Consider the following 15,592-nt stretch of genomic DNA (forward strand, 5'->3'; position numbering starts at 1 on the left):
GTCTAACCCTAGTTTTGAAAGCCTAGTTAGAAACCCTAACCCCAACCCTAACCCTAGTTTTGAAAGCCTAGTTAGAAACCCTAACCCCAACCCTAATCCTAACCCTAACCCTAACTTTGTAAACCCTAGTCGAAAACCCTAACCCTAGTTTTGAAAGCCTAGTTATAAACCCCAATCTTAGAAACCCTAAAAGTAGTTTGAAACCCTCGTTGGAAACCCTAACCCTAGCTTTAAAACCTAGTTTGAAACCCTAACCTTGGTTTAAAACCCTAGTCGGAAACCCTGAGCCTCGTTTGAAACCCTAATTAGCGATGGCAAAACTCCTTGGAAACCCTAGTCGGAAACCCTAACCCTAGTTTTGAAAGCCTAGTTAGAAACCCTAACCCTAACTCTAGTTTTGAAAGCCTAGTTAGTAACCCTAACCCTAACTCTAACTCTAACCCTAACTCTAAGTCTAACCCTAGTTTTGAAAGCCTAGTTAGAAACCCTAACCCCAACCCTAACCCTAACCCTAGTTTTGAAAGCCTAGTTAGAAACCCTAACCCCAACCCTAATCCTAACCCTAACCCTAACCCTAACCCTAACTTTGTAAACCCTAGTCGAAAACCCTAACCCTAGTTTTGAAAGCCTAGTTATAAACCCCAATCTTAGAAACCCTAAAAGTAATTTGAAACCCTCGTTGGAAACCCTAACCCTAGCTTTAAAACCTAGTTTGAAACCCTAACCTTGGTTTAAAACCCTAGTCGGAAACCCTGAGCCTCGTTTGAAACCCTAATTAGCGATGGCAAAACTCCTTGAAAACCCTAGTCGGAAACCCTAACCCTAGTTTTGAAAGCCTAGTTAGAAACCCTAACCCTAACTCTAGTTTTGAAAGCCTAGTTAGTAACCCTAACCCTAACCCTAACTCTAACTCTAACTCTAACTCTAACTCTAACTCTAATTCTAAGTCTAACCCTAACCCTAACTCTAACCCTAGTTTTGAAAGCCTAGTTAGAAACCCTAACCCCAACCCTAATCCTAACCCTAACCCTAACTTTGGAAACCCTAGTCGAAAATCCTAACCCTAGTTTTGAAAGCCTAGTTAGAAACCCTAATCTTAGAAACCCTAAAAGTAGTTTGAAAGCCTCGTTGGAAACCTTAAGCCTAGCTTTAAAACCTAGTTTGTAACCCTAACCTTGGTTTAAAACCCTAGTCGGAAACCCTAACCCTAGTTTGAAACCCTAATTAGCAATGGCAAAACTCCTTGGAAACCCTGGTCGGAAACCCTAACCCTAGTTTTGAAAGCCTCGTTAGAAACCCTATTCTTAGAAACCCTAAAAGTAGTTTGAAACTAGGGGTGTAAGGATTCATCGATACACATCGATTAATCGATATAATGCTCTACGATTTGTTGGCATCGATGCTAAACGTAAACATCGATCTATATCGCCCGTTTTTTACCTCGGACATTAGACGCGACTTTATTTTGAAATCCAGGTCATTGTTGCTTGCTTCCTCTTTCCGGGAGCAGTGCGCGGCGTGTTGTGTTGTGAGCAGAGCAGACACGTGAAAGGGGAGCCGACAACTACACGGCTCCTGGGCTGGTGCTATGGCTAGTGTCCAAGAAGACGAGGAAATTCGCTCCCCTTTGGGCTTCAAGTCATTTGTTTGGAAGCACTTTGTAATTTCCTAAATAAAGAGTTTGCAGTACCTTGTTGATTTTGCGTATGAATTGTTATAAATCAGGATATTGTTCTATATCGATCGTAGAGCACTATATCGTGATGTATCGTGAATGAATCACAGCAGGCTTTAAGATATCGGCAAATATCGTATCGTGGTTCTTTGTATCGATATGATATCGTATCGTTACAAAACCCGCGATTTACACCCCTACTCGCTAGTCCTTAGATGCCAAGTATAAATAAAAAAAAAATTGGTATTAACTGAACCACCTGATGATAATCTAACCTCTTAAAAAAAATGGAGTTGGGCCAACCTCCGTGTCCTATCCCGTTTCATCTTTCTCCATCCACCGCTTCCCAGCCCACACCTGACAGTTGACCACGTGTTTTACTGAGGTCAGCCAGAGTTGCTGGGTGAGATCCAGCCCGCCGAGTGCCAGTGACGGGTCAGCCCGGAGTCGGTGTGACCAGCAACACGACCCGCAGTGTCGGTCCATGTCAGATGGCTGGAGACGCGGCGCGGCGCTGGTATCCTGCAGATTAGAACGTTGTGGCGTCTCCTTACACAGGATGGGCTTTTCAACATGCCACTGGCCTGTCCGTGACTTTGTGACCTCGGGAAGTCTGTCTGTGCTGTGTGTGCATGTGTGTGTGTGTGTGTGTCTAAAAAACACGTGAAAAAAGGTGTGTTTTTTTCTCTTGGGTAATTGCGGCGTAAACTTTTCACCCCACTTTCTCATGTGATGTGATTAACACAGAGTTCCACGGGAAACGCATGCGCCTTTCACCTGCACTCTGTGTGTGTGTGTTTGTACGTACGTGTGTGTGTGTGTGTGTGTGTGTGTGTGTGTGTGTGTGTGTGTCTTTCTCAGCTAATAGCCATAAAAGCGGTGGGCTGTGGATTACATCTTGTTCAGATAATTATCTTTCCACCAGTCACTTCAAGGTCAGTCTTACCAAACCATTTACTGGGCAGCAAATAACATTTCTGTCACGTGAGTTTCAAACAGTTCATTTAAAAGTGTAATTGTTTTTTTGTGGGAATCGTAATTTTTTTTCTGCTCTAGTTCTTCTAACGGCTTTCATAATATTGATACACTAATGCGGCAGCGACAGGTGTGTTTCTCTTTTTAATTTTCTCTCTTCTCCTTCAGTCAAGCGAAACCTTTGAATGAATTTTTCTCAAATTTGACACATAAAACTAATTGCAAAAAGTCTGCAGATTCGGGATTAACTGTGGAGGATGACAAAATGTCTATATTATATTATATTATATTTATTATATTTATTTTATTATATATTATATACTACTACTATTATATACTATATATTCACAAATCCATAAACAAAATAAAGTTGTATGGAAAAGTCACCATTTCATTATTTGAATGCACTGTAAAGGAATTAACTTGTTTTCTGCACCACAAGTGGATCAAACCTCAAGCTCCAGATTTCGTGTGAGTTCTTTCTTTTTAACAGCTGCAGCGTGCACCTCCTGTTGTTGTTTCATTCTTTTATGGCTCCATCTGAAGACTGGCAAGATAATGATGTCTGATGTTTGGAACTTTACTGAACAAGGCGGTTATGCGTGTGTCTTTCTGCGCTTGGGTTCTCAGTCTTTAGCAGTGTGCCACATCTCAAGCCCTTCATTCTTAGATAATTGTGCAACTAGTCCTCAGCCTCCCCTTTAACCTGAAAACCAAGCTCATTGCGGACCCTGGAGAAAGACATCCACCCCCTCCCCCTGCCCCAAAGGTAGAGAGAAAAAAAGCCCAAGTTGTCCTTGTGCATAAAAGTGGATTCTACTCTCTAACACCTTTTCAAATTAATATTTGTTATGTGCGCCATTCAGCCAAGCCCAGTTTCTGTTCCCCGCTTTTGTTCCTGCGTTTGATGTAACGGAGGCAAGGACAAAGAGGAGAGCGAGCAGAGTGTGTGAAAATGGTAGTTAAGTGGGCTTAAGGGCTCCTTCAGTAGCTTCTGAAAGGCCCGGACCTTGAATGGGACCCTCGCACGGCTAAGCTGTAGTGCAGTAAACAAGACAGGTCCAGCACAAAGGTGCGTCTTAAATGAGCACATACACCCTCCTCCTCTTTTTTTTTTTTTTTTTTTTGACTCACCGCAGTCTCCCACCCAACGTTGACATCTGTCCAATCCCAAGATCTTCATCCAACTCAACTCCCTTTTGTTTTCCCCTCGCCTTGGTTCTCGGGCGACCCCTCCGGTGCGTGTTTGTGTTGGTAGCGATGGGCCGGGTGGAGACGGCGGGGAAGCTCTGGCCTAGCCCGCCCGCCTTGTCCCCCCAGTGCCTGGGCGGTTCGGATCTTTTGTTGAGTTAATTGCAATGAGTATAATGTACTAGTCTCTCTTAGGTCCACAAAAGACAATTAGACAATCCCAAGAATTTAATGAGACACCAGCAGGCCCAATCAATCCCCTGCACTGGCCTGTTCTCTGTGGGCGCCCGCTCTGAGGACAGGGAGGGGGGGGTCTCATGTCTGTATCTGTTCTGGTGTGTTGACCAGATTGTTGCTTTGCCCATCAGAGGAATCACCAAACAATATCGTAATGACACACACACACACACACGTAAATTAAAAATGTTCTCTAGACGTTTGTATTGGTCTGGCTGGTTTCCAACATTGAGATTCTCCTCAGAGGAGACGCTCTTCCAGGATAGGACAGGACTTCCTGGGAATATCCATGTAATTATGAAGAGTGATTATCCTGCCCTCTTCGTGAAAGGACAGAGTACTTGACGGTGTCATCTCTAAAAAAGAAGAAGGATGGCGAGAGGGGCCCGGCTGATAGACCAAACCCTGGGTGGCCCTTTTAAGGATTTCACCCCGCTCTTTTCTTCTGCTTTTTATCCCCCCCGCCCCAATTTCAATTATGTCCACCTCGGTGTTGCTTCGTTCTGTCTGTTTCTGTCCTATTTTCCGCCATCATTTCCGTCCTCACCTCGCTCCGAGACCTCTCGCAGGATCACGTCAAGATAAAGCAGCTTTTAAACGCGAGGAATTATTCATAAATGATTCATTATGTCTTACTTAACCTTTCAGGGAGATTAATTAATAACCATATCAATATGCCATTGTTAAGTGACTGTAATTCACAGCCTTAAACAATCGTAAAAGCCATATTCATCTTATTCTCCTCCCCCACGATCTCGTCTCTTCACTTTTGCCCCCCCCCAACCTGACGTTCCTTTACCGTTTTCTTCCCCGGCTAATCACGGCGTTACAACAAAAGCCAGAGCTCCATTATTGCATGTGCGCGGCGGCGTCCCACAAGAAAGGAAATGAGAACGGGACAGAGGGTGGCCGTGGCCTGACACCGCACTATTAATCTTCCAGTAAAGCCTTGTCAGGCAGAAACGGACACAAATGGATCACTCCCATTAACTGGGGGAGTGTAGGTAAGGGCTTTAACAAGCGTTTACCAGAGTCCATTTTCTCGCTAATGAAGAGAGGGAATACGCAAGCGCCCAACCAAACCTGCCAGACCTCACTTTAGGTTTAGATGGAAGGGGGGGATATGAGGGGGCATGCCGAAGAAGCCTGTGCTTGCACCGCAGATATATTTTATCTGACAATGTAAAAAAGGCTTTTAGGTTTCTTCACCGGGCAAGCCCAAAGTCTATTGTGGCCCTGCGGAGAAAAAAAAAAAGGAATGACAAGATGGTTATCTCTGCTTCTTAGTATGATTTAAAGCAGGGGCGTCAAATTCATTTTCGTCGTGGGCCGCATCGTAGTCATAGTTTCCTTGCTACACAACAAATTGATGAATAACGAGTTTTGAAATCAGACTAGTAAAAACTGTTGATGAATGGTTATAAAAATTGCCAGCAATATCGTTATTTTTTTAAAGTACAGACAATATGTAATTTTAGTATTGACACAAGTTGATGCACAATTTGTCTTTGCGGGCCACATAAAATGATGTGGCGGGCCGTATCTGGCCCCCGGGCCTTGAGTTTGACACCTATGATTTAAAGGAAAACAAAAATCTGCTGCTAGTGTGCTACAGATTTCTCACACCTGACTGACCAATATTGAGTTGCCAGAGTTCTTCATTAGTTGGGTTCCTCACATAACCTTGATGCAGTTGGGTTGATCCTTTAAAAATAAAAATGTCTGATGTTGGTCAGATGGCAGTGACCACGTTTCAGCAAAGAGGGTGTTTACTTGAAGTGAAGAATTCTGTTATGACTCTTTGTAGACTCCCAAAGGAAGCTAAGCAAGGAGAGGAAGATTTCACCTTCCTCACCACTCACACATACATCTACACACAGAAAACATTTTTAATTATATCTCCTCCCAAGTAGTGCGTCTCAGTAACCAAGGAGCTGACAGTGATGCATGTGCTGATAAATCCGCAAACACTGGAAACAAGATTAACAAAGATTTTGAGGAGAGGGTGACAGCTAATTTTGCGCAATGGTCGGCGCCGCGTTCAAGAGTGATGTTTTTGATAGAGCCAGCCACGCCTGAGAATTCAAGGCAGGAAGACGGGTGGGTGGGGTGGGGGGTACGAAGGTAGCGCCAGCACTTTAGCGCATTTGCACTTTTTAAATTGTTCTCGTCTTTTTTCCCCCCACTCAATCTTTTTTCTCTATCGGCTAATTTGTCTGTCGACTCCACCGCTAGTTTCCTTTTTTTCCCAGAAAGTATTGGCCCTTGTAGAAAAACACCTTGTATGATATGACGTGGCTAATATGATGGTCCGTTTAAAAAATCTATTTTGAACTTTACAGAACAATATTGAATATATTGACTTCTCTTTATGTACTATATTTTCCAGTCTATAAAGTCAAAGTCAAAGTCTGCTTTATTGTCAATTTCTTCACATGCCAAGACACAAAGAAATCGAAATTACGTTCCCACGGTGACAAGACATAGTACACAATATACATACAAGTAAACAACACAAAAAATGATGAGGATCCTTTCATTTTCCCAAAATTGACAATGCACCTAAACCTTGACTTATTTTCTGTCCTGGTTTGTTTCCCAATATCTTAATTTCCCATCTACGGAAATGTCCCAAAAATCAACCTGTTTATTGAGACTCCGCCTTATAATCAATCAGGTGTACCTTACGAAAAATACTCTAGTTGTACCTCATGTTGTGGCTCTAAACTCCCTCTACCTACCTGTGGGAATTTTTTCCCGCTACGTCTTTGTATTCAGGCCCAATCGCTGTGATCTAATCAGCAATATGTACCGTGGAGTCTGTGACATGCCACTCTCGACCCGTGGCCCTGGTGTCTCTGAACCGGTTGTCTACCCACTGAGACACAGATACCCACTCATGAGAGAAAGTTATCAGTCTGCCTCATCGCGCACACACTCGCACACACACATACGCCAGGACAGAAGAAGAAGATAACAATCATCCTTCCACAGCTGATTTCCTATTTTCTCCTCAAAGCATCCTCCTGCCTTCTTTTCTCCTCACTGCTGCCAATTTCAGGTCCATACAGTAGAAACCAGCTTGTAGATTTCTTTTGTTCTTTTCCCCCCCCCCACCTGCTTACAGTGACGTCTCACGACTCGGAATTGATTGCACCCCCCCCGTTTCTTTATTTGCCGGCGTCTTGACAGCTTCTTTCACGTTTCCCTTTGTCCATTCCTCCCTTCTCCTTCACTCTGTGTGTGTCTCTTTTGGCCCCCATCTGCTTTCGCTTGGGTTTGCTCCTATCCCAACTTGATAATGAGGAATGCGGTGTGACCCTGACCTCCGTTGGCCCCGCAACCACCTCCGACCCCTCGCAGGTGACCTCCGGGTCCCTGTTTTGACAGCTTGATTAATTACCTACGGTTATGATTTATGGGAAAAGCCGTATGTAAAAATAATAGACAACAGGTGGTCTTTTAAAAAAAAAAAAGTGGATTTGAAAGAACCGTCTAGTGAGGAGTGTGGTAATGGCGAGGTTGAAGGGACCGTGTGTGTAAGAGAAAGCGACAATGTGTTTTACAGCTGCTGTTCATGCTTAATTGCTTTCAACTGTTTTTGAAGCCCGAGTTGGGTTAATAGGAAAATGTCTTTTGGTCCAAGCTTTTTTTTTTTTTCCCCCTTAACTTACCATAGCAAGGATTTGTCCATTTGGCCGTGTGTGTGGGGAAAGGATGAAGGGGATTCCAGCATACATGCGTAGCTCCATGTGTGTGCTGTGAAGCGTAAACCCAGGCATGTGGTAATGACACTTTTGAAAATGTGCCTCACCACACACACACACATGCTCAGATATTCTGCAGTACTCTTTTTGTAGGTTGCATCCTGTGAAAATAAGCAGAGTAAATGACAGGATAGAGCAGCCTGGGTGTTTACCCTTCACACTTCAAACACAGCTTGTGATTGGCTGTGGCAACCTCAAGGACCTGTGGTGCAGCTCCACTTAGAAAGAGGTCACTCTCTCTTGGACTTTGTGTGTGGGTAGTAGGGGGGGGCGGAGGCAGTGGACTCACACTCAATGTAAAATTCCCCCTCAAACATAACTCCATGTTTACAGTGATCAAAGCAATTGCCTAAGGATGAAGTTGATATTCGACGGTGGTGGTTGTGAGCAGGACCACCAGTTTCCTCTGTCTTAGGTTACAATAACAGGGCAAGGGTGAAGGGATTCCTTCTGGACCTTTGCCCCGTGGAGGTCAAAGTGTTCCTGTGATGTTCACCGAGATTAATGCAGAGGACACGACAGCATCATTTGACATCAAAACTATTTGGATGACCGGCGCTTTATTTCTTGTGAATATAATTGCATACTTGCTGAATATGATGATGTCTTATTCAAGAGCTCATGGAGTGAGCAATTTTTTGGCCGATAGTACCAAAAATAATATTAATGATAATGATAATGATAATAATATTAATAATAATGATAAATAAAAATAGATTATAAAATAAAGTAATAATAATAATTAATCATCATATATTGTGCTTGAGGCCTTTTTAGAATCACATTTGTCATATTTTACACTGTAAATGATATTTGATATTGAAAATGCAACAATCTAACAAAAATTGCCATGACAGCACTTCATGAGAAGCGTCTCTCCTTTAACATCCCCTCACATATGTTTAATCAGGGGTAGCCTTCAGCTGGGTTGTTCCTATTTTGCTCCATTGTTCCCCCCTTTTTTCTAGCCTTTTTGCCTCCCCTTTTCCTCTGCCCTCTTTTCTTGATTTATACATGAAATAGTTAGGCAGGAGGGCTGGGACACACCTATCACTCCATGATCTATATCTCGCTGTGCCCTCATTAAAAATACATGTGTATGCTTAGGGGAGACAATATAGAATTTATAAATCAAAATGCTAACGGCGTTAGAATAAGCCTCCTGTCTTTATTTCCCCACAGCTTTCCAGCTTTGGGCTCGCTCGTCTTTCTGCGTAGCATATTGTGGCAATCATATGTTTTATACTCTTTTATTGGACTCTTCTGGAAATGTGTGTTAACTTTGGCTTCCATAATTAATGTCATCGTTTTTGCTCAAGAAGCAGGACAGTTGTCAGAGGCTTTCAAATGCTTTTGGTTTAGCGGACAACTCTTGAAAGAAACATCTGTTGACAGGACTTTTTATTTGCTACAACTATGATGAAAAGTCCCGAAATATTATTAGCCTGGTTTGTGTAGTGTAAGACAACCGGAGAATTAGCTGCTGTTTTCACCAAAATAATAACAAATGACTCCGGCTAACGATTCAATAAAGTGACCATGGTGACTATTTTCCTTGGTGAAAAACGTACCTCTAAATTTCTGTGTGGTGAGTTTACATTCAGTGTCGTATCTTTGCTGAAGCCGAGCGCAAAAAAAAAAAAAAAAAGAAAGAAAGGTTGACAAATGACTCTGGTAACATTTACTTGCACAATCGATAGCGCTGACAATTTCCACCTGGACGGTGATTAATGCTACATCCACCCCCACAGGCCTCGCAGCCCCCCCCAGCCCCCACCTTGCACCTCCCCAATGCATGGTGCTGAGAGCAGATGAAGCAGCCACCACAACTTACTAGTGTCCTGAAATGACAAACCCAAACCGGCCCGGGCGCTCGTAAGTCGTGATCTACTCGAGCACTTTTACGTGTGTCATTTCTACTTCTGTTTCCTTTCACCGAGGTGCTGAAAATAGAAAGGTCGGGAGGAGCGAGACAGGAAAGCGCAAGAAAGAAATGTAAATGCGTGCATGAAAAGAAGCTGATGCATCAGGGATCAGAAGCTGTGCTATTCTCTTCACTTCCTCCACCCCACTGCTCCACTTTGAACTCATTTATAAATATTCAGCTCCACATATAAACACATTTCTAAATGAGCCCAGGCATCCGTGCCAAGGTTAAAAACCCCGCTTCTTATTACCGACACCACGACTCGACGCTTAGCGTCTCATTCTAACCTAAACTATTTGCGCTCATTAAGATCAAGGGAAAGTTTTCTTATTAAGTTCCATGTGAGAGCAAACAATGCCTGTAGCCCTTTGAACTAGAATTTAAAGATAATTCAATTGGAGTTAAATGTAGGAGGTGCAAAAATTGGAGGACAGATAACTAATGAGGATAAGCAGCAGTACAGAAAATGGATGTTGAGAAGGTGCCTTTTTTTTTTTTTTTTTTCATGTACTGGAGATCTCAACATCTATTTTGTATGGAGCTGATACGAAAAAATAAATAAATACAATTTTATTTAAAATTATATATATGTATATGTATGTATATAGTATATATATAATTTAATAACTTAATAAATAAAATTTCATTTTAAATAGTATATGTAGTATCAGCTCCTTGTGTTTTCTCCTGTCAGCTTTTTTGCTTTGCCTTTTTATATAAAACTGTGAGATAATAATATTGAGTGGAGTTTAGGTGCCCTTTGACAGTCCCCCTCCGGGCGGTCATATTTATCAAGAGGATGATGGATTTTGTCCTGACAGGCTGATGACAGTCCCAGCTCATATCCTCTCACATCACCCCTAAGATCCACACGTCTTTTCTTTGCCCCTGTGGTACAGTAAAGTACTCTGGTGCCCCTCCTTTCTTTGAGAAACATAGAAGGGTCTTGGGTTAGTGGGGTGCTGCGTTGTGGGGCACCATGACTAAATGTGGCAGTACTGTGCGATCTGTGTGGTATGTCAGTTCAAAAAAGAAGAGCGGTAGAAAAGAGGGGGATTGACTTGATGGGGGGAAAAAAAAAGAACTTGTAGCCAGTCAAGGTCACACAAAGCAGGGTGGCCCTGTTGCAGAGCAAAAGCTTATAGACTACTTATTGCTTCTTAGCTTCTTCGCTGCTATTTAACTGTCCTTCCTATTTAAGTTTCAGCTGTCATATAATATGACAATCCAGCCCCCCCATCCCCAATTGTCTTTTTGTCAGTCATTGTGTCTCGTTCAGGTCTCAATCCCTCCCCTCCGCCTTATCCTATTGGGTATGCCATGCTGAGTGACCCCTTCGCTATTGTCAGTCAAGTCTCAGCAGCCAATCAGGCCCTTGCATATTGCCGAATCAAGGAAGTGAAAGCTGCTCCAGAAAAGGGAGTGCCCCTTGCCCCATCCAAACACAACCGCCTTTTGACAAAACATAGAATAGTGTATGCCTTCAATTTCAATGAACGCCCGCAAACCCCGCCGTGTTAGATGTTGCCTTGCATTTATCGCCTCGATATTCACACGACCGCACCGTCCACCGTCGTCGTCCGTGACACCTATCAGCCGTGCTTTGTACCTGTCAAGCGCTGTCCTTCCACCACCACCCCTCGCCCAAACCCCCCCCCTAGCTCACTGCATGAGAGCCCTCACATCAAAGCGGCGCTAAGCTCCGCTCGCACAGATGAAACACCCTCTCGCTCCGGCCGCCTCGCTCGCTCGCCACTCCTGCATATTAGGCACATTTCGTTTTCAGCGCCGTTGGTAAAACTAGGTGCTGCTGTCTTAAAAGAGGGTGTGGGGGGCTGTCTTATTTTCTCACCATTGTGTAGGCGGTATCACGCACACAGAGACTCACACACACAGCTAATAATTCAACAAGAAGAGAAAATAATGATGTGTGGACATCATGGCAGTAGTGGGCGAAAAGCATCCAATTGAACCATAAAGGGAGCTCGTAAGGGTCTCCGTATTGTACTTAAAACAGCCTTGTCTTATTTATAATCCCAAACAGTACTATCTTCTCCCATATTTTTGAGCAAGAATTCCAATATGGTGTTTTTGTAATATTTTCAACACCTCTTTTAGTTCGTTTTGAAGACTACCAATGAGATAAGACGGCACGATGACGGAAAGGAACGGCCTCTCCCCGATGATGATAGAAGCCGGTTTCCGTAGCAGCGGCAGCCTTTGTTTTGCTCTCTGATGCGGGACAGGCCGACAAAAGAGCGCTAAGGAGCGTCCAGGGCAGGGTGATGGAGGTCGGGTTCCCTCCCATAGCGGGGTCGGGCTAACCTTCTTGACCGCTGGCCCCGGCCGGGGCAGGGACTCAGTGTGGCGGTGGCATCGGGGCACTCGCAGGGCATGGGAAGAGGATCAGCCGGCGCAGAAAAGACAAGACCGAGCCAACGCTCGAGGACTCTGTGTGTGTTTTCTTTAGGACAGTGCCCGTGTGTGTTTAGCACAAAGGCGACCCGACCTCAAACGTTCAAAACGTGCGAGGGAGGTTCAGTGCTCGAAGAATCGGGGGTGACCCGAGGTTTGCGTCGCGCGTTTGTTTGAGATTCAGACGTTGACAGCACAAAGATCAGATTTAGACGCAAGACTTAACAGTTAGCACAAAAACACAAAGGACCGACTGACCTCGCTTTAGAACAGTTTCAGAGGATTTAACTGTCACCAAGCAAGGATTGAACTCTTAGTTAGCCTTGTGGGAGAAATGGTGTGGGATGTGCGCCATGTTTTTATTCCCAGTTCCATGCAAGTTGAAATGCAATCATCGTATCGTTTAAGATTTAGACTCAATTTGTTCGCGAGATGCTAAGCAGCTAGCAAGCTCGACACCAACGTAAACATCTCAGTGTGGTTTAATAATAGTCTCTGACAGAAGCCAACACAGTCCTTCAGGCGCCGACGACACCGGCTGCCTTTACAGCGATGTCCTTCTGGGTGATTGCACCACTGAAAGGGTGACTATTAGCTCACTTAGGTGCGTTAGTCCGTCCAAAGCAAAGGCTAGAGGCCGAGACCGACTGTCGGCATTAAGCGGAAGTTACAAGCTCCTCGGCCCACTTGAGGTTAGCATCAGAATGCTGAAGGGCGGAAAGGGTTATTGATGAGTGACGGGCGCTTGTAGGCCACTGGGGGTTAGCCGGAGAACATGTGGACCTGTGTGCTTGGACCATTCACTTTTGCCCTGGGAAAAGCAGGATTAGTGAAAAACAGGAACACAGACATGTGATGGTGTTTGATGTCTGTCCCTCGCTCAATACCGACATTTCTGGTGTCCTCTTATTTATTCGCTTTGGGCCTGATCGAATGGAACAGATTGGCAGATATTTTGCTTTTCTTTTTTTACAAGGTCGATGAATGATGTGGGGAGGGGGGGTGCCCCCATTTTTCATGTATTGAATATTTGTGTTTGGAGGGAGAATTTTTAGGATTTCATTTTTATTTTTCCCCACTCAAGCTATCAAAAGAATTATTTCAGCACGGCATACTGTAAAAACCGGGCTGTCTCTCAGTGTCACCTTGCGTGTATGAGTACAAATACACTAACCCGCACATCTGCGACACAGTCCGAAAACAGACTTCATTTTTCCTCATGACTTCCTATTATACATTTTACAAAAACAAAATACATAATTTGCACATGTCCATTCAAAGCATACTAAGTGTCCCAACTCTGTCTTATTTGATTCTATTGTGCGTGTGTTAAGTCCCGAAGTGATCCCTTCGGCTATGTTATCATGCTGCCACCAGTGGGCAGTGCCACAGAGCTGCTGTGGCTCCCCTTCAGCTGCATGCATGTCTCTGTCTCTCCTTCTCTCGCTCAAGCCGGATCCCATTTTCATCTGGTCATCCATCTGTCGGCATGCACGCTCGGGTGTCTTCGACGCCGTCTGTGTGAAAATATCTCGGTAATATCGCTGGCCCAAATGTAATCCTCCCTAATAGATCCTCCGCTATTATCACTTCGGTTCTAATAGATTTACCGGTGGAAGTATGACTGCTAAAAATGATCATTCTATTTGTTTTCAAGTCAAATGTATTTTACCATCATGTAGATAAACGCTCAAATCATTTGTTGCATTTGAAATCACAATAACGTCAAAATTCCAATATAAAAAAAGCTGAAGATGAACATGTCTTATTGAAAATGTATGTCCAGTAAATGGATTTGCCAAAAGAGTGCGAATCAGTCTAATTTCATAATCCGCCTAAGTGGGAACGTGTCATTGTGCGCTTGTCAACAGACGGCAGGTGCTAAGGGAGAGGGAGGGAGGGAGGGAGGGAGGGAGGCAGGGAGGGTGTGTGGCAGGTTTGACGGCGCCGGGCACAGAAGGGACACACGGGGAGGACACGCACATTGCGTTGACACTTATTAAGGGAGAGAAGATGTGTGTGATGCCTTGAGAAGGCAGTGAGGAAGCGATGTCACCTCTCTTAATTCCCTCGCACATCCCCCCCAAAGGTATTTTGTGTCTCCCATACTGCTCGGAATGTGCTATTAGCGTGTGTGTGTTGTGTGTGTGTGTATTCACAATAGCAGTTGTGTGTGAAGGTCCAATGTGAAACAAGATCTATTTCCTGCTGTAATCTCAGAGTGCTCGGAACAATAAACACAGTTAATTAAAAATGTTAGCAAAGTTGAAGAAGTCACGCAGGAAAAAAAAAAAAGACCCCCTCTTCCTCCACTTATTTAATTTCCCCATTTCCGTGTTTTTATACGTGGTTTATTTTGGACGAGTCGTCACACGTTAGTGTGTATGCGGTTGTAGCGGCACAAAGTGTCGGGCTGCTGAATGATGCTGGGATGGATTGATTTTGATTTGAAGTGGCCTTTGGAGCCACTAAGTGCTGTCCACTGACTCAACGCGCTCTTGTGGAATTCCAATGGTGCGCTTCCTCACTAGAAATTTCACTCTGTCCTTGGGTATTTATGTCTGAGACAAATGTGTTGTTTTATTCACTTGGATATGTTCAAGCCTTTTTGCTATTGCATAAAGACTTTTCATTTAACAGTGAAAAAATAATTATGTCCAGTAAAATGTGGCAAAGAAAATACTACTAATACAAATATATTGTTTCTTTACACTCTAATACTAATCTATATTTTTTTTGTTCTTAACATGGTACATTAAATATAGTGATGTCATTATTTACATTTTTATATTAATTGCCTCTCCATTTATTTCCTTATATTATTATTTATTATTATTATGGTTAGTATTATTATATTATTATTTATTTTATTATTGTAAGTACATTTATTTTGAATGAAAACACAATTTTAGTTTTCAAAGAAAATGTATATCATCGTGTGCCTAAGATGAATTAAAAAAAATTCAAGATGAGAAAGATAAAAGATGTCTATCATGATGTGTATTTAATAAAAAAAAATAAAAAAAATCCTCTCTGTTTTAGGAGGGCTACGGCGTGATGGTACTCAACCCAAATGAGAACTACCTGGAGGTGGAGAAATCGTCTACCGCTCCGACCGAACCGTCGGGCGAACCCGTGGAAAAAAAGGAGCGCAAAGATGACCAGGAGGGCAAGAAAAGGAGAGAATTTTACGAAAAGTACCGCAACCCACAGAAGGAGACGGAGACAGACCGGATCCCCGTACGGGTATGTCGTTTGGGAGGCGAGACGAGTGTTTAGAGTGACACAGTGGCAGGAAGAGAGGGATAGATGTGCATCACGCGCTGAGATGATAGGTGATGGCGCACGAAGGTGGGAAAACCGTCCCCCGACAAAACACAGTGGGGGACTGGGAGGTGTCCATCA

At 43.6% G+C, this 15,592-nt stretch overlaps 1 protein-coding gene across 2 annotated transcripts in view; it reads left to right on the forward strand.

The window, feature by feature from the left end:
- Window positions 1-15,592, forward strand: part of fam172a (family with sequence similarity 172 member A) — a 99,644-nt gene that overhangs the window by 27,693 nt on the left and 56,359 nt on the right. For both annotated transcript variants that reach the window (XM_037257771.1, XM_037257772.1), the window contains exon 7: window positions 15,230-15,433. In XM_037257771.1, coding sequence (XP_037113666.1) covers window positions 15,230-15,433 — 204 coding nt within the window. The remainder of the gene's footprint in view (window positions 1-15,229; window positions 15,434-15,592) is intronic.

This window comes from Syngnathus acus, chromosome 9 (assembly GCF_901709675.1).
Source record: "Syngnathus acus chromosome 9, fSynAcu1.2, whole genome shotgun sequence".
NCBI classification, from domain to species: Eukaryota; Metazoa; Chordata; class Actinopteri; order Syngnathiformes; family Syngnathidae; genus Syngnathus; species Syngnathus acus.